The sequence below is a fragment of the Gymnogyps californianus genome, chromosome 1, assembly GCF_018139145.2.
Source record: "Gymnogyps californianus isolate 813 chromosome 1, ASM1813914v2, whole genome shotgun sequence".
Classification (NCBI taxonomy): Eukaryota; Metazoa; Chordata; class Aves; order Accipitriformes; family Cathartidae; genus Gymnogyps; species Gymnogyps californianus.
In genome coordinates, this window is record NC_059471.1 from 129,696,466 (window position 1) to 129,715,838 (window position 19,373).

The 19,373-nt window shown below is 46.4% G+C and overlaps 1 protein-coding gene across 1 annotated transcript in view; it reads right to left on the minus strand.

The window, feature by feature from the left end:
• Window positions 1-13,343: 13,343 nt before the first annotated feature.
• Window positions 13,344-19,373, minus strand: part of CD58 (CD58 molecule) — a 39,170-nt gene continuing 33,140 nt past the window's right edge. The window contains exon 10 of the mRNA XM_050893944.1: window positions 13,344-19,156. Within this exon, the coding sequence (XP_050749901.1) occupies window positions 19,143-19,156 (14 nt within the window). The 3' untranslated portion in view covers window positions 13,344-19,142. The remainder of the gene's footprint in view (window positions 19,157-19,373) is intronic.

Below are 19,373 nucleotides of genomic sequence, written 5' to 3' on the forward strand. Positions count from 1 at the left end.
TCTCTGAACACTTGTTCTGCTCCACTGACCCAGGACTCCAGATTACCTTCACTGCAAGGCAGTGTTTTCGGCAGGCAGGACACTGAGACGTCAAGGCAGTCCATGTCACTCTGCAACCACATGCCACCGTCCCACCAGGCCTTGCCGGCGCCGGTCAGCCCTGCTCCCCTCTCTCGGCAGCTAGGGACAGCACGGTGCCCACTGGAGAAGGGCAGCATGCTCATCAGTGGGTCAAATGGGGTGTCCATGGGCTATGACTTTCCCATAGGCAGCATGGGACCCTCCGCAAAGGGCAGGAGGGCCAGGAAGTTTTGCAGGGGCCCTGAGCAGCCCCCAAACCCTGCCGGCATGGGAGCAGCATGGGGGGAAGCGGTACCAGCCACACTCCCTGACCCTTCCCTCTGCCACCGCACCTCCTCCTCCTCCTCCTGGGGGAGTAAAGGTGGAGAGGAAACAAGCTATGCTAAAGTAAGCGCTCATTTGCATCTACAGTGGGCACCTCCTGGTGTAACCTGGGGGAGTTTTCTTCCTCTCCTGCCTTCGGCATAGGTGCTTGAGGAGCTAAACCCTGCTCTCAGAGTGGTACCCAGCTCGACTCAGCCCCCAAGTCCTCCTCTGGGGCCAGGCTGCGCCCCTCGCTCCGCTGGGGCTCTGTTAGGGGGGCGCTGACTGGCCTCAGGGGCTTCACCCCATCCACAGCCACAACAGCGGTCCCCACAGGGCCTTCCCTCACTGGTGGGGTCTGCAAAATGGCTGCCCTTCTTCATGGGCAGACCACAAAGCTCGTGGAGACCCCCCTCCCTGCTGAGCCCCGGAGACCCCACTGATGTGCCATCTCAGGACCAAGGGGAGCACCCCAAGATGGTGCCTGCCCTGACATGGCACCCGTTGGCAGGCCCAGGAAGGGAAAGCAGCACCCAATCCTCCTCTGCTGCCCCACAGTTCAGTGGGGACCAGAGAGGCCTCTGGGCCTCCCTTTCCCCCACAAATGAGGGGGAACATCCCAGGCTTGAACCCAGCCCTTTGTAAGCACGGCCGGGGCCTGGCTCAGCCGCCAGCCCGCTCACCATGAGGCTCCCAGAGTCATGACGTGAAGAGTTTCCTGAGCTCCCTCCATAGTTAATGGCAGCCAAAATGGTAGCGGGGAGGGCTGAGGGGCAGGCAGGAGAGAGGCACTGCCCCAGTGACCACCTTGGGGCCCCGCTGCAGCACCCGGGGGGCCTCCTTCGTCCCGGTGGGTCCTGGGCACCCAAAAGGCACGGGAGCAAAGGCAGGGCCTGAGGATTTAAAAGGATAAACAAGAAGGCAAGGAGGCTGTGAGTGATGGAAAGTGAGCGTGTGACCATTCTGGAGAACCTGTATTATTAGATAGGTGTGAGTGCCAGCTGCCACCTGCCCTGGCTGGGGGGGGGGGCTTTCCACGCACGCAGCGCTTTTACAAACATTTCCCCCTGTCAAACGCGGTGGTTGACAAAGAAGCCACCAGAATTTAACCTTCTCCTTTAACCACAGTATTACCAGCTCTCATTTCTTCACTATTTGTCTTTCCTGCCCTGTTGCAGACCAAGGTCATTTGCCAGAAAATAAGACAAAGGCTCGGTGCTGCCCTCCAACAACAAGGAATAGAGTAAGTGGGCAAGTAGGGACACACAGAGCTGCACAGAGAGCAGAAGAGAATACCTCCTATTATTTTGGTAAGTTGCTGTTTACTTTGAGGCAGGACTCTCAGGGAAAGGTAACAGCTGGTGTTAGACAAATGATACAGCTAGAAAAAATAGAGGAGCTTTTAGATACATAAATTCTTCTTCCAAGCTGAAGCAAAAGGCTGTAAATGTCAGCCTAAGCATTGACTGGAAAAATTTCCTCCGAGTGTCTCTCTTCTTTCTTCAGGGAAAAATGAGGCTCCATGGGGAAAGAACTTGCCCCTCAGCATGCAGCAAAACAGAGGCATGATTGGATCCCTGATCCCAGCTCTTCTGCAATGAGATGGTGCTTCCCCACCTGTGGAAGCCATTGCTGTTGCTGGGTCCATCAAACAAAACCTGTTATGGTACTGCAATAGCACCCCTAGTACTTGTGAAGCACCAGCACATGCTTTGCCCCACTACATCACTGCACGCAAGCAGTTTGCAAGTGCTGCTCAGACCCAGCCCTGTAATGTTGAGCTGTGATTCACACTGACTCCAGAGATTTCAGGTCACCTCATGCAACTGCTCCACTCAGTCTTTACTGCAAACATTCATTGTATTTTACAAAAAAAGGAGCAGTTTGCAGGCCCTGGGGAGAGGTACCAGGGTTGAGCAGAGCTCAGGAACTGCATCAGCACTACAAGGAGCAGGTGAGTTGTTAGAGGAGGCACAGCACGAAGACATTGTTGAGCTGCGACTTGACGATGGCCAGTGAAGCAGAGTATGCTCTGCCAGGTTACAGGGTCAAGCAACAGCACTATATCAATTAATGTCAAAGTCACCAGAGGACCTGTCTCAGATGCAGCAGACAGTTCACATTGCGTTCTGGGATCTGTATGTCTGCTTTAGGCCAGCACTCTCAATTTGAACTGCAGCGCCATTTGTCCTTGGGCAGACGCCTTGACTTCGATATTGCACAACGGGATTTGCACAGGAGACTACATTCAAGTATAATCGCATTGAGCGTCACAGGAAAAACCCAGCCTATAGGCAGCAAACTGTGTCCCTGTGACTGGTGCTCAGCTATGCAATTTCCTATTGCACGATGTGGACATTTTCTGACTTGCTGTTTCAGGCCTGCCTCACCCTCTGCTTTCCCTCTGTTATGAAACTCTAGAGATGCTTCCCCATCAACAATGCTATTTTGTTCAGGAGAGAAAAGCCTAGGACTGATCAACCCTGCTATCAACAAGCAGGTGTCTCAGATAGCAACAAAAGAACCAGCATTGATAATGGAGAGGGGAGAGAGAGACAGAGATGCAATGAAGTGGAGAGAGGGAAGCCAATCAACTTAATGAAATAAGGCGCAAGGTTAGTGAAGGGCTATTTATAGACTCCAACTCGTTCAGCCCTGTGCACTTAGAGGCTGGTTCAAACTGGCTCCTTAACAACAGTAATAATCATTACAGAAAAGAAAGAGAAAAAAAGTGAAAGCTTGGAAAATTCACTGCCGGAGGTAAAGCTTTAGAGCTGGGGCTGGCTGGAGTCAGAAGTAACTGCATTACTGAGAGATTGAAAGGTTAATAGGAAACCAGCTGACACTGAAAGGGAACAATTAGAGAGGTTAAGGGGCTTAATATTAGATTAATGGTTGCCTGGAGGAGCAAAAGCAGAGATTTCAGGAAAATGGGAGAATGGTGCACAGAAGGCTGTTTTCTCATGGACAGAGCGCCCCAGGTCTGCTCCTGCCGCTCCCTGGATAAACTGGAAGAAGGTGGCTCTGCCATTCCTTGCCAGTCTTGCTCAGTCTCCTGTTTCCATCTCTCTTCCTCCCCTCCCATCTGTTTGTCTCTTGAAGTCCCTTTGGGTTTGCTCTCCCCCCTTAAGCGCTGTTTGTGTGGTCTTGTCTTAGTGTCTTCCTTGTGTTCCTCCTCCATCCTCCCACTGTCCCCTTAAAGGTCATAATAATAAAACGATGCTTAGCATTCCCATGGCCCTTTCATTCCTCTTCAGCGTGCTGCTCTCCAGAGGCAGGGGTGGTGGGGATGGACACTTTTATCCGCATTACCCATAACCAGGAGTCAAAGCTTCAAAGAGAAAAAAAAAAGAGTTGACAAAGATCAGATGACAGGTCTGTTCCCCAGCAAATTCTCCCCAACTAGATGGACAATACTGACACTGGTGAGGTCCCTGACTACCACTAGCCATTTTAAAAGACTTTTTAGCAGGAAGCTGTTGGACATGCTGCAGAGAGTACTGATTCAGCAAGATAGGAACTGGCATGGATCAATGACATCTCCAAACCCAAAAGGGGGGTTGAAGATACTAAGCAGAGGACATTCAGCACAAGGAACGCAGTCCTACCAGGTGAAGGGCCATATGTATGCTGCTGCTGTGTGGTGGGCTGAGCACTAAACTGACAGAAGGTTAAAACATGCCTCTTACAGGAAGACAACAAAAGAAAGGAGGATGTTCTGTAGCTCAGAGGTGCTGGATGTTCTCCTGAAACCTTGTGCTGCAGAGAGGATATAAGCTGTTCTTCCTTCCCCCACAGTACGAGATGAGTAGCAAAGGATTTGGGATGGACTCACTGCATCTGTACAGTGCAGACTCCCCAGCCATAACCTGACCTGTCCCATTTCCCCATGGTCACTGCTGTTGCTAACAGAGCCAGTCCCCCAGGAGTCCCTGTACCTTGGAGCCTGGAGAGCCTTGTCACATAGCACCACCAGCTGCTGCTTAGGACATGCTGGGAGCATTGAACTGCTCCCTGCACCACCCGGAGGGACTCCTGAGACCCAGGTAGAAATTATCCCCTCCGGCTTCACCCGCGGCTGCTGCGCTCAAGGATCTTTCCAAACACACATGCTCCTCCCACGGGACAAGGAGAACTTTCCCCGAGTGCCTGGCCCTTGGTGGCTGCTTGTGGACTCAAACAAGCGCAAGCTGGCTGGATCCATCCGTATCTTACACTGCTTCCCACAGCACAGCCTCCCCTCTGAAAATCTCCCCGGCAAGATTAGAAAGCAATGCACTCAGCACTTCCTTCTAGGGCTGTAAAAGCCAGGCTGGGACTCCGATACTGTGCAGGCACCTGACAGAAAAGTTTCCTTGCATGTGATAATGACAGTGAGTGTCCCAGCCTAGACGAATTGTGGTTGCCTGCAGCATATTAGCTCCAAAACACTTGAAATGCAGTGCTCTGGCTTAATGCAACCTATGGAGGTCACCCATGGGTTCCCGAGGGGAAAAGACCAAGGAGGCTCTGGCTGGCATCAGAAGGCAACTCAAGCTGTTTTCTTCTTATATCCATGACAGCTGAGCACTGACTTCTTCTTACCAGCTGGGACACTGCTGATTGATAGAAAGACCAGAAAGATGGATACAGAAGCATTCGCTGGATGTATTATTCCTCAGGTCTCTCTTCCATGCAGCCACATCTACTTAAAAGCAACGAGCCTGAAGGGACAGGCTCTCCCTCCCACCTTCTCGTCCTACATAGGAGCATTTCCCAGATCTAACATAAACCTCCCTCCCTGTGCCTGGCTGGCCACATCCCTGGAGCTGCTTCTCTGCTTCAAAAGATCTGATATCCCCCCAGTGCTGACCTCTACCACAGCCCAGGCGTACCCATCACCTCCAGTCCGCAGTGCCCTGGAGTTAAAAGCACATTTCAGCTTAGGATCTCAAAGTGCTGTACAAACAGCCATTAATCTTCAAGCCACCCCTAGGAGCCAGGCCTGTAATTATTTGGCTCGCCATTTATCTCTGGAACTCACTGTGCCCGTTCCCCCAGCCTGGGGATGAAGGAAGGTAAAACAATACCTACTATTTCGTAACAAATTGCAAATTAAATCGACTGCAGCTCAGCCGTTAAGGGAAATGTTACCTTTTCCATAATCACCTCCTGCAGGCAAGAGCCTGAGAAAATGTAGCAACAGCTATTCTTTAACAGTTCGATAAACTTTGACACCAAATTTAAGTTACAAGTTCCGAGTGAGACAGCCCACAAGTGGCCAAAGATTTCCGAGAGCAGAAATCAGGAATCCTACCTCTTGGTTTCTTCTTTTCTCAACTGAATTGTGTTTCCTCCACCCCCCGCCCCCCTTAAAGATGTCCGTCAAAGGAAAATAAATGCTGCTTATGCCCTTTATGTGCCTTTGTAATAGATTAAGGAGCCTGTAGGATTTCAGTCCAAGGGAAAAAGATTAAGTGTTTTTCCACTTGTTTTCTTACGTTAGAAATGCAGGCCTTCGGGAGCCTAAAAGTCTCCAATCTGTCTAGCCTAGATCATGACAAAACTAGGAACAAATGAAAGACGTGGGGCAGAGGAGAGGAGAGGGGAAATCGAGCCAAAGTCACAAAGTGCTGTTTGCAAGCAACAACTGCATAAACACGGTAACACAATGATGCACAAAATATCAGTAAGAAATGATGTGCTGTTTAAGAGTTGACTCTCCTGCAGCTCCAGCCAGGGTGTGAGAACCCACAGAGGTCAAACTCTGAGTACCCCAGGAGATCTGCATGGGAAGAAGAAAAGGAAAAAAGAAAAGGATCCTCATACGTTTTTCTTCTTCTCAAACAGAAGCTGTTTGAGTGTGGCATGTAAGTGGCATGAGATCTCAAATAAGACAGACCCAACCTACAGGAGTGGGAAGGACTGGGCAACAAAAGCAGAGCAATGACTGTTCTTTTTGTGCCTCCTGTGTTGGCCAGGTTCATGCAGAGGAATCCCTGGAGAGGAGACGCTGAAGGGAAGGAGCATGGGGATGGGTGGGGTAAACCAACAATACAAAAGGCAATTACGAAGTGAAGCGGAGGTGAAGAAAGCGGCTGAAGGACAGGGCTGGAGCAAATGTCAGCGCACAGAGGAAATGGTCCCACTTCAGTCCAGAGAGCAAAGAGGTCACTCAATAGGTTTCTAGCTGACAAAGCTGTCCCTTCTCTGCCCTCTTCCTACAGCTCCCTCCCCTACCTGTTCCAGGGAGGCAGCGAGACCCCTGTTCTGGTCTAAGCCCAGACAGCAGTAAAGAAAAATTTCAGTCAGTTGCAGCTGTACCTGTTTAAACTACTTCTGCAGCTGGGAGATTTAATTACAGCTAGTCTGCAATATGCAGGCTTTGCACTGCTTTAATAGTCTGGGATCTAAACCTGTATGATCAGAGGGTGGGGGAAAGGGGGAGGGGGATTTGCAGCTGTACTGAAAGAAGCGCATTAGAACAGGTCATGTCTGGATGTGGCTGAGGGGTATGCAAACTGTGTTTGCACAAGGGCACTTGGTTGCAAGTCACTGGGCACTCCGAGGGCTAAAATCCAATTCAGTAAGCAAAAGCCTTTCCTTAGGAAATCTATTTTCCCAGTTCTTTGAAAATCCGCTCAGGTAGCTCCTCCAGAAACCTCCAAGCACAGAGCATTAAATAATAATCCGTTAAAATTACCTCCCTCCTGACCAGCTACCTGCCAGTAACAATTCATTGCTATATCTGAAACCCAGGACAAGTCCAAGAACTGCCTGCAGTAACCAAGCGCAAATCTTGTGGCAACCCCTTCCCTGTGTCAGGAAGCAGGTAAATACACTCACTGCCCAGCTCACAGCCCCTTCGGGCCATGCCTGAGCTTTCCAGGCCAAACTGGTGCCTTGAGCTATAGCCACACCATTCCCCTGTAAAAGGGAGCTGGAAGGGACTGTGAGGAGCCCTTTGCCAAACAGATGCCACTGCAAGCCAAGCAATAGCTGATGCTAGAGCGGTGCCTGCTGGCCGGTCATACCAGAAGCACTTGGAAATATTTCCACAGGGGATGAACTTGCAGTCAAGTTCAGGAAAACATTTCTGGCGAAGAGCTGCATGTCCAGCTCCGCCGTGTTTCTGCTGAAGAGCTGGCGTCCAAGTTCCCACCCACTGCAAACAAGATGTCCCAGTTTTGTGAATCAGTCTGGTATTTATTTCTATCGATATATAGATTTATATCTACCTACCAGTTTCTCATCTTTCTTTACTCTTTAAGATTTTATGATTTTTAAGCCAATCCCAAGGTAATAGATGACTTTATTACTTTGGTATAACTGATGCATTTTCAATAATGCAATTCCCTGTGAAAGCTGATTCTGGACAGTGTCATCCTAGCAAGCTCCTTAACCTGTCTAATGTCAGATGCTAAGAACGTAAGGCATCTCAAGCTTTTGAAAGCTCTGACATTTTACATACCTTTTACATACAGAAACATGCTCAAAAGGCCAATAATGTCACTGTTATGCAAACTGGGTGGAATGGGTGCTAAAATTGCTGTCCTTTTACTGCCCTTATGATGTGCTGGGAGAGAGAAATGATGCTGTGGGTGAAACAACTCTCGTCACAGAGGCAGTGTCTTGGATGCTCACAAAATTATGAATACAAAAAAGATTAAATCCCAAAGAAATAATCCTCAGAGATATAATGTAGGTCGGTTATGCCACCTCCACAGATTTATAATGATGCATTGTACTGGTCTTTGTCCTCAGCCTGAGGATCTGGAGACAATGTAGATATGAACAAAAGAAAATAGGCTGCGTATCATGTAATTCCTGAATTTACAGTATGAGAGAAAATAGAATTCTAGCAGAAGATTGGGATTATGTCCCCCTGAGCTTACAGCTCTTCTAGGTAACAACAGACACCTATCCATACACACACACAAACACGCACTTAGAGCCCTGCTTCTAAAGCCTTGGAGTTTAAATGGATGAGCCTGGTAATGGCAAAGGGATGCATCCATCTTCATGGGTCTTCCAGGGCCTGAAACAGTACAGCAAACTCTTTCTTGGACACTCACAGACCCGTGTTTTCTCACTGATGGCAGGTGGTGCCATGTTAGGCAGCCTCAGCTAGAGACTTCCCATTATTCACATTTGTTTGCTATTTTGCCACACTTGAACTGTCAGGCTGACATTTTACATCCTCAGCATAAATAGGGCAGATGTAGGTGGGAGGTGGGCAGGCAGAGAAAAACAACTGTAAGGCTGTTAAATGCCTTTCTGAAGAACTGGATGCTATCTGTACTGCTGTTTGAGCTCCCCCATGCTGTACATAAACCAAAACATTCAGTTGAACACATATTTAATGTAGACACTGGCCAAATGTCTGTGTTGGGCCAGTAGCTGCACAGATTTTAACCATCCTACTATTGCAGCAGATGAAAGCACCCCTCTCCCCACATCCACTCCAGCACAATTCAGTGGGGACTGCTACATCTAGAGAAAATGGACCCCAAACAGTTCACAGCCCCACACAAGCGCTGATCTACTGGCGAATACAGTAGTAACTTAAACCCTTTCTACTCTAAAAGCTCCAGTGCACTAAGAGGCTAATAATTTACCTCTTCAGCATACTTCCCTCCCCGTACGAGCAGTGCACAATACACAGAGGCACACACATTCATGCACATATACAGAACATAAACATTTGCACACACATGAAGCACAAGATTTCCAGACATCATTGGTCTTTACTGAACAAGTCAAAGCACCAGCTTGTACAGCTCATTTATAAACAACTGTTCTCCTGAATGCCCTGTTACTCTTTCTAGCAGAAGGGGAGGACAAGAGCACAGGGAAGCCCATCTTCTCTGCTGCCTAAACACACGGAGTTTCACCCAAACAGAATTCATACATGTATTGCCATGCTGAAGCTGTTTGTGCATTCCCTGTTTCCCCATGTGTGCAACAAAAGATCTGGCTAGTAGCTTGTAGCTGGAACTGAAGGTGAACAGAGCTCTACCTTAACCATATGAAGGCCCCAACACTACACAAGCATGCAGGAAAGCCAAGACCTAGTCATGTATGCTCCCTAATCAGTGAACACATCTTGGTCGTAATCTCACTGTAATCTCACGGTTTGCCCACCTGTAAAAAGGGGACCGTACCACCATCTGTCTTAGAGGGAAGAAAATTTGTTTGTGAAATGGTCAGATGCTATGGTGTGAACGTCGTAACTCAAAAACATCTGAAAGAAAGTGAATTATTTAAAGTACATCTTGGATTATGCCTAAGAGAGAACGCCAGGGGCTACACAAAGTTAATGCAAAAAAAATCAAATGAAATGTTGAAGCAGGATCCATTTACTACCAGCGACAGGAATCTGCTGAAAATACCAGTCTATTTTCAGAATGCATTAAGTACAGGGGGAATAAGGGAAGATTGTGCAGAAAATGTTGAATTCAGCATTCTCTGATCTTTCAGTGTTTGATTTTGCCACTACAATGAACTTCTGTCATAATTTATTTGGCTCCAGAAACAGAGAATTGAAAAACAACCAGATGATAAAAAATTATTAATATGGAGCACATTACTTATTACTGCAATGTTTCAATTCACCATATACTTGTTACCACTGTGACACCATAGTGATTAGAAAAAGCGTATTAAATGAGTTCTGGTTGATATACTGCAGTGTTGAACCAGAGGACTTTCATATTTAACCGGTGCTGTTGAGCAAAACTCATGATTCAGAGCCATGACGGAGCCAAAGAACAGTAAATAGTCTGGCTGCATTCCATGCACTGACATATATGGGGATCATGTAACAGGAGTCCCAAATTAGGTATTATTTCCCACGACCTTTTTCCCTGCTAGGCTGGCCACAGGAACCAACCAGGTCCACATCCACTGGAAGCCAGCGAAACTTTTCTCAGGACGCTGGCACGCTTCAGAGCAGACGTAATTTAGCAACCGTGCAAGGACATTGAGCAATAAAACTGCGTGGAACCCGCTCCACTCCTCAGTGGTAAAATTCTGCTGCCCTGGTAAAGTTTTTCTCCTCCTGCTGTTGAGGGGGAAAAGAAAAGCGGTGGAGATGGGAAGTAGAAGGGTCCTCACAGCCCAGCACACAAGTACAGGACACCAGCAGTCTACGTGTAATGGGAAATGTGATCCGCAGCATCCCTGGGTCACAACATCTTTTTACAAGGAACAAGTCCCCCACCCCCATGGGCTGGCCCTCAGCCATAAAGGCCTTCAACCTTGAAGTCCCACAGCCAGTTCCTTATAGTTTTCTTCCTCTGAAATCCAAACTTCGGCCTAGCCTGCCTGCTGGCCTTGCATTACCCTAAATCATGATGATACTGCTGAGATCATTTCCCTGAAGGGTCCAGGCCCCTCTTTCTGATGTTCTAAAGATAATATAAAACATCATGTGTCTTAGCCAATTTCTAATTCCTCTTAAAAAAAAAAAAACGATTGGCCCTTGGAAACATCTGCCACAAACCATCCCACAGGGTAAGCCACCCCCACACTCACCAAATGCCCTTTGTCTGAATAAGTGGGCAGCAACCTGCCTCCTACAGCTCTTAATGCAAAACAGCTAATCCATAGGTGATTCTTCTTCAGGAGCCTTTTTCCCTCCCTCCAAATCAACGGCCTTCCTTAGAAAACTTTCCACACAGCAGAGGAAACCTGGGAATAATCCCCTATGCTGCTGGGTTCTGCCCTGGAGCAAGTCCTGCCCCAGCAGAGCAACACCACCCAGACACACAGAGCTTCAGGCTGCCACTCTGGCACCTAAAGCTTCTCGCTTCTTTTTCAAATGTTGTCTCCCTGGGACAGTCCTCTGGCTTGAGTGACAGACACGATCACCACCAAGGACTTTCCTTGGTTAGTTTAGTTAAATTATTTAGGTTAGCTTAAAATTCACTTACAACTGAGAACTTGCAACTGGAAGTGAAACCTCTGAATATGTAATTCTCAACCAGAACTAGCAGGGAAATGCTGATATCAATGGAAAAGCATGGCTCCTCTGTTGCCAGGACTGCAAGATGCAGCCTACTGCAGCATAAGGCAAGCATTGCAAGAGGTGATTCTGGGATGAGTTTACCCTTGGAGCCCTAAAAAACAGTCTGTTTTGCAGTACTGTACACAGAATTTCTGGACCTTATTTGCACTTACCTCCACCTACCATTCATCGCTCAGTTCCCCTCTGTTCCATCTTCCTGGTCCAACTCTCCACTCTCTTCTCCCCCCTCTCCCCTGGGAACCGAACAAGGATCAAAAATGCATACTCAAAGAGCACTGAATCCCCCAATGAAGAGGAATGCCAAACAAGCATGACTAGATACGATAGAAGAGGAAAACACAGCCTAAATGGGAAAGAAACTTGAGATTTATAAGGTTAGGGATGAATTTTTCTCAGTAGAGAGGCACAGTTTGTCTAACTGCTAGAAAAAATTGACAAATTTTGGGACTCACGGGCCCATCCTCAGATATCCAACAGGGATGAAGCAGAAGCTGCATTAGACCCAAGTTTTGACTCAAGGGTTATACATGGGTCATACAAAACTTGACAAAATAGAAACTTAGATACATCCTCGGGCATAGGATACACTGATTTCTTCCATGACTACGCTAATTAAGCCACAGCGGCCCACATGATGCCACACTGTCAACTCTACTCACCACCTTTCAAGGAGGAAAGTCCCCTTGAGGTCAACCCTAAGGCAAAGCTCCTCAGAATTTTGTTCACATGCTCATTAGGGTCCATAGAAACGTTGCATGTCCTTCTACCTACGCCACAGTTCAAACTGCACCCAGAGACAGTGGGAGCACACAAGCTCACCTCCCCCTTGCTGCTTTGGGTGTTAGTAAATTAACCTGCTACGGCTTGAAGAGCATTACAAACTTGTGTTCCAGCAGCAGTGTGCCACATAAGGTGTGCATCACCTCCTTACAGTCTGCCAGGTGTTATCAGCCCCTGGTTTTAAGGCATAGATACAAGTCTGCTCAAAATACAACCGTGCCACCTGTTGGTGTTCCTGCTGTCCCTAGCCTTTGCTGCAATCCTGCTCCTGGAAGCCAGTCCTCACAACTCTACCTGTGGAGCTCCATATGAAATTAGCTCTTGGGCACCAATGAAAGCTCTTTCAACTCACATGACTGCTTTCACACTGTAATCTATTAGATATTGATCCCAACAACTGCACAGCCAATGATAAAGGGAAGACAGTATATCTTTTCAACCAGCACAGCTAGATCCAGGACATGGTGTTTGCAAACAACCAAAAGCTAGCCCGTGCATGTCAGCACAACACAAAGCTGCCTTGACAACTGTGGTTTGTTTGATGCCCAAAATCCATAAAATCAGTTCTACGCCAGCACTCGAGCTCTGATCTCATTTATTCTGGGATAACTGAGGAGCAACATCTCCTGCAGGCACTGCTTCCATAGGTTAAAGCCAGTATAAAGAAAAGGAGAGTCAGGACCAAGGAATCAATTGGGATATGTCTTGTGAGCACAAGTACTTAGCAGCAGCTTCTGCTCACTGTGAGTTTCTGTTACTAGCAACAATCAGGTCTCAACATCAGCACGAGCTGGGACTCTGGGGTGTCAGAGGGCAGGCTTGCTTCCTGGAATACAGTCAGCATTTCCTGGACTCAAGTTGTGTGTACACAAGTCAGAAGTAACTGCATCTTGAGTCAGCTTCTACTCTTTGCTATTGAAAACTGCCTATTTTTGCATTCACTGCAAGATAAGATTGGACACAAATTTTTCACAGAAAAAATGTTTATTCTTCTTCAGTTATTGTGCAGGAGACATTTGGAGAGCGGGACATGGAGAACAGCACTGCAAATGCTGTCACCAAAACTGTCAGGAAGTCAGGTCAATTTATTCTCCCAAATGCCTGGCTTCACACCCCTATGGGGGCAGGAGAATCTACCCATCATAAAAACCAAAGAAAACAACAATACCAATTAAAAAAGCCCTGAGCTTTATTCTTGCTTTGAAAACTGCAAAGTCTATACTTCTACTAGTGGGTAGAAGTTTCTCATGCACAGCAGACACTGTGCAAAGTGAGTGGGTTAAAGCAGGCAGAGAGACACTATAGAGCTTGTAGTTCTTGGTCTTACATCAGCCTGCCATGTAAGTGGGGTTTTTGACTTCTGACAAAGCTCCGAAATGCCATGAATTATGCTGAAGACTTCCGGCAACTGTGGTTAATGAACCACAACTGCTTACTATTTTTGAAGGCTGTTGCTTCTTGCTTTGGAAACAAAGTCAGTGATATCAGGTGTCAAGGAATCTTCAAAACCACACCCTATGTGAAACTTTTACATGCTGTTTAGTATTAAATTGCACAGGATGAATGCAGTGTATTAGATTAACTGGTATAGTTTCTGGGAACAATTTCAGCCAGTTCCTCCAAACAATCATTTTTTTTTGACCATTATTTCTCATATTAATAGCAGAAAGCAAGACTTTGTCCAAGCAGGAAAACAAGCTACAGTTTTACCCTTACCACAATACACATGACAAAGGACATCTTTGAGTAGAAACTTGTTAAAAAGTTACTAAGAAGTAGACAGCATCATCCTGATAAACCCATTGAAGGTGCAATGGAGAAGGACATTTGGCTCAGGAGCTGTGACTTAAAAATACATACATAAAATAAATCACTTCAGGTTAAAGATTACTTTCACAGTTAAATAAGAAGTGTAGGTATACATTACAAAAAGATATGGCAAAGTTTTTTACATCTTAACAAGTTTTTTTTTAATAAGTTATGAGCAAAAATTTACAGACAGCAGTAGAGGTAAGGTAGTCTACCTCTAACAAAAGATCCTGTTGAATACTCCTGCAGTGCAGCTGCAAACAGCAGAAGAAATTGTGTGAGTGGAAGTAAACATCTAAATGGTATGTGTAGCAATAAGGAAAGATCTCAAGTTTTCTGTACGGTCTCCACTTTCTACAACAGAACAGGGTATGGCCATAAGTTACCTGTGATCCTTTTCATACTGTTAGTAACCGTTAGTTAGGTTTCACTACCAGAAAAAGCACACAGGAGTAGCTTAAATGCCCTATGGAGCTGTCTAATGTAAAAATCTTTGTCAACAGGCTGGCCAACCTCATGAGGAAAGCTCTGAAGTAGGAATGATGGGAAGGGAGATCACAACCCACAGTTAAGTAGTAGTGGATAGGGGTTGAAAGTAAAGGGTACAGGGTGACAGGAACAAAATAGACTTTAGAAGCAAAAAAAAAATTGGCAGAAGGAGGCACGAAGGTACATGCACAAATGCACACAGCATGGAAAGCAAGCAGGAAGAATTACAGTTCTCCACAAGCTCACAGAACTACAACATTGTTGGAATAACTGAGACATGGTGACCCAGCTTGCATGACTGGAGCACTGCGGTGGATGTGTAGAAGCTCTACAGGAAAGTCATGGAGGGAGGAGGAGAAGAAAGGCTGCCCTCTCTGTGAAAGAATGGCTTGAATGTACGCAGCTCTGATACAGAGCAGGTGACAGGCTGGCTGAGAGCTTGTGGGCTGTGATCCCAGAAGAGGCCAGTAGGGATGATGACATGGTTGGAGCACGCTACAAGCCACCAGATCAGAGTAAGGAAGGAGGTAAAGCCTTCTCTAAACAGCTCAAGGAAGTCTCTGACTCACAGAGTCTGGCACATATGAGGGAACTTCTGACATCTGCTGGAAAGGCAACGCAGCAATTCAAGCAGTCAGGAAGATTTCTGGGCAGCGTCAGGGACAACTTCTTCACACAGGCTACCGGATGTGCCAGCAAGGGCTTACGTGCGGCTCTATCTGCTGCTCGCTAACAGAGGAGGACTGGATGCGGATGTGGGCACGAATGGCTGCCTTGGCTGTAGTGACCAAGAAACAGCTCCAGATCCTGAGAGGAGTGAGGGAGGTAAGCACCAGAGTACAGGCCCTGCGCTTTTGGAGAGCAAATTTCCGCTTATTCAGGAAGATGGTAGGCAGGATAACACGGGAGACAGTTCCGAAGAGTAAAGGAGCTCAAGGGAGCCATCAGGCCTTTAAGGAGGACTTTCTCCAAGCATGAGCACAGGCCATCCTGATGGTCAGGAAAACAGGCAGGCAAATCAGAAGATCAGCTTGGAGGTTGTCAGGGAGCTCCTGACAGGGCTCCAGTGCAAAAATTGCTTATACTAGATGTGGAGGCAGGGGCAGGCTACAATAGAGGAATTTAGGAACACTGCCTGGACAGGTAAGCATGGTGTCAGGAAAGCCAAGGCTCAGCTATATTTAGACTTGCAAAGGACATCAAGGGCAACAAGAGCTGCATCTGCTGCTACATTAACTGTAAAGGAATAAAGGAGGAAAAATACAGGCCTGTTCCTGAATTGGGGTGGGTGATTTAAGGATATCAGACAGAGAAGGCTTACTTGATGTCCTTGCCACAGTCTTCATTAACAAGGTCTCATGGGCTCTGTGCTTAGTCAAAGGGCTCAAGAAAAACTACAAGAAGTCAGGGATTACTTGAGAAAACTTGATCCACATCAGTCCATGGGAGTCGATTAGATGTATTCAGAGGTGCTAGGAGAGCTGGCTGATGTCACTGAGTGCTATCACCTTTAAAAGGTCATGGAGATTGAGGAAGTCCCTGACTAGACTAGAAAAACTAGAAAAGGTGCATCCATATTTAAAAAGCACTAAAAGGTCAACCTGGGGATCTACAGGGTGGTCAGTCTCACTTTTGTCCCTGGGAGAATCATGGAGCTGGTCCTCTTGGGACACATTTCTGTGCTCTTGAAGGAGAAAGTGGTTAGGAACAGTCAGCATACATTTAACTAAGGGTAAATCATGCCTAACCAACCCAACTGCCTTCTATAATGATGAAATAACTAGATTTATAGATGAGAGGAAAGCAGTTTTTATACCTTGTCTTTAGCAAGGTTTTTGACACCATGTCCCACAATATTTCTGTATCCAAGTTAGAACATTGTGGCTTGAATGGGTGAACTAGGTGGATGAGGAATTGGCTGGATGGCCACATCCAAATAATTACAGTCAATGGCTCAATGTCCAAGTGGAAGCCAGCAATGAGTGGTGTCTCTCAAGGGTCCACACGGGGACCAATACTATTTAATATCTTCATCAATGACATAGTGGGATTGAGTGCACCCTCACCAAGCTGCAGATGACACCAAGCTGAGTTGTGCTGTTGGTACACTTGAGGAAAGGGATACCACCCAGAAGGACCTTGACAGGCTTGAAAAGTGAGCCCACACGCACCTTACAAAGTTGAACAAGGCCAAGCGCAAGGTCTTGCATATGGGTCAGGGCAATCCCTAATATCAATACAGGGTGGGGGATGAATGGATTGAGAGCAGCCCTGTGGAAAAGGACTTGGATATACTGGTGGACAAAAAATTAGATATGAGCTGGCAATGTGCATTTGTAGCCCAGAAACCCAATTGTATCCTGGGCTGCATCAAAAGAAGTGTGGCCAGCAGGTCAAGGGACGCGATTATCTCCCTTGACTCTGCTCGTGAGACTCCACCTGGAGTCTTGTCCCCACCACAAGAAAGACGTGGACCTGTTAGAGTGGGTCCAGAGGAGAGCCATGAAGATGATCAGAGGGATGGAACAGCTCTCCTATGAAGAAAGGCTGAGAGAGTTGGGGTTGTTCAGCCTGGAGAAGAGAAGGCTCTAGGGACACCTTACTGCAGCCTTTCAATACTTAAAGGGGACTCTTATAAGAAAGACAGGGAAAGACTTTTTACCAAGCCCTGTAGTGACAGGACAGGGGGCAACCAAGGGGCAACAGTTTTAAACTGAAAGAGGGTAGATTTAGGTTGGACATAAGGATGACATTTTCTACAATGAGGGTGGTGAGACACTGGAACAGGTTGCCCACAGAAGTTGTGGACGCCCCCTCATTGGGAGTGTTCAAGGTCAGGTTGGACAGGGCTTTGAGCAACCTGATCTAGTGAAAGATGTCCTTGCCCACTGCAGGGGGGTTGCACTAGATAATCTTTAAAGGGCCCTTCCAATCCAAACCATTCTGTGATTCTATAGACAGGTAAAGAACTGGTTGGATGACTGGGCTTAGATGGTAGTGGCTAACAGGTCGTACTCTACCTGGATGGCTGAGACAAGTGGAGTACTACAGAGGTCTATGCAGGAACTGGTCCCATTTCACATCTCCATCAGGGAGATAAAGTGCAGTCTTGTCAAGTTTGCAGATGACACCAAATTAGGGAGAATCAGTCAACATGCTAAATGGCTGGGCGGTCAGAGAGACCTAGACAGGTTGAAATTAAAGAAGCAGGGGGATCTCAGTAAGCAGCAAGCTGAACATGAGCCAACAGTGTCCCCTGGCAGCAAAGGCGGCCAACAGCATCCTGGACTGTATTAACAGGAGCTTAGCCAGTAGATTGAGGGTAGTGATTATCCCCCTCTACTCAGCACACATTAGACTGCATTTAGAATACTTCATCCAGTGTTGGACCCCTTCAAGAAGACAGACATCAATAAAATTGGAGCGAGTTCAGTGGAGAGCTACCAAGATGGTCAGTGCACTTGTACTCTGAGGAGAAGCTGAAGGCACTGTACTTGTTCAAGCCTTGAGAAGCATAGGCTTTGGGAGGGTACCTAACAGCAGCCTTCCCGTACCTACAAGCTGATCATCAAGAAGATGGAGACATGTTCTTCATAGTAGTGCCTGGTGGGGGAACAAGGGGCATAAGGTGAAACAAGAAGGAAGATGAAGTGGGAGTTTCTGATCTCTGGTTATCGTCAAACCTTCATGATTCTTTACATGTACCAACTTCCAAATCAACTGAAATGGCTTTCAGCTTTCATAAACAACCAGCATGCAGAAGTCACAAAACATACAAGCTCCATAGCTTGACGTTCTGAAAACATTAATATATGGTATTCTTTTCGAGACTCAGTGTATAAATGACCTCAGTTTTCAAGTTTTCTCTTCAGTCACAAGCAACCTAAAAACATATTATTCTTTAGAAATGGGTAGGTTGACATTCTCTTAGAATAATGTGAAGCAGAAGCTAAGACATAAAAAAAGAACACCAGAAGTGCAAAAAAATATCAAAAGTTCTAACAAAAAACCAAACCACTGCTAATAGCAGCGGCTTTGTTCCAATGCAACAAAAAACTGAATTGTAGCTTTATCACAAAGTCAGCCACCATCAGGAGATGATCAGTTTGCCAGTCTTCTGCCAACTCCAGGAGACAGCTATCTTGGAGAATATTTGTCTGTAGCACTGACTTTCTGCTGGAGAACTGAGACTAGCAAATGCAAACTTCCATCCATCTGAAACTGCTGAAGGATGAGCAGTCTTCCTTCTGACTGTAAAAACGTATGGATCCAAAGTTGCATAGAAAGCTTATTAGTTTTCAATTTATCCACATTCATGCAAATGGATATGACTTTGTTAATCTCTAAATATCAATTATAAAAAAAGGCCTTAGCTCTTACATTTTGTGTTAGTAGAGCACTGTTTGTTAAAACCAAATACAGAACAATACCAAAGATTTTGTCCATGATTCAGCCTATTTATCTTCATGCAGTGACACTAGAAAAGAAGGCTGTCCCTTCTGAGAAAAGAAAAACAGGCACTGGAAACAGCTCAGCTAGTCTTCAAAGCAGTTCTTTATGGATGACTTCAGTGCTCATGGAAAACCTCCAAGAGAAAAGATAGCAGCTCCTTCACTGTTGAATTCTACCACTTCTTTTCCATTGTTGTTTGGTCCACAAAGCAATTATTTGCTTATGATTTAAGATCTGAAGAAAAAGAAAAGCACACAGGTAAGTTATGTCTTCTCTTCTAGAAAGTGAACTAGTTATACAAGAATACTGTAGGCTTTAAATACTAATTAAGCATGAAGATGAGTTAAGACATTGTCACATGATCCAAAACAACCAATTACAGCAGCTACACGACCCGTGGTATCTGACAGCCACTAGCTGTTTTACCCAGATTATCTGTTTATGGTTAGAC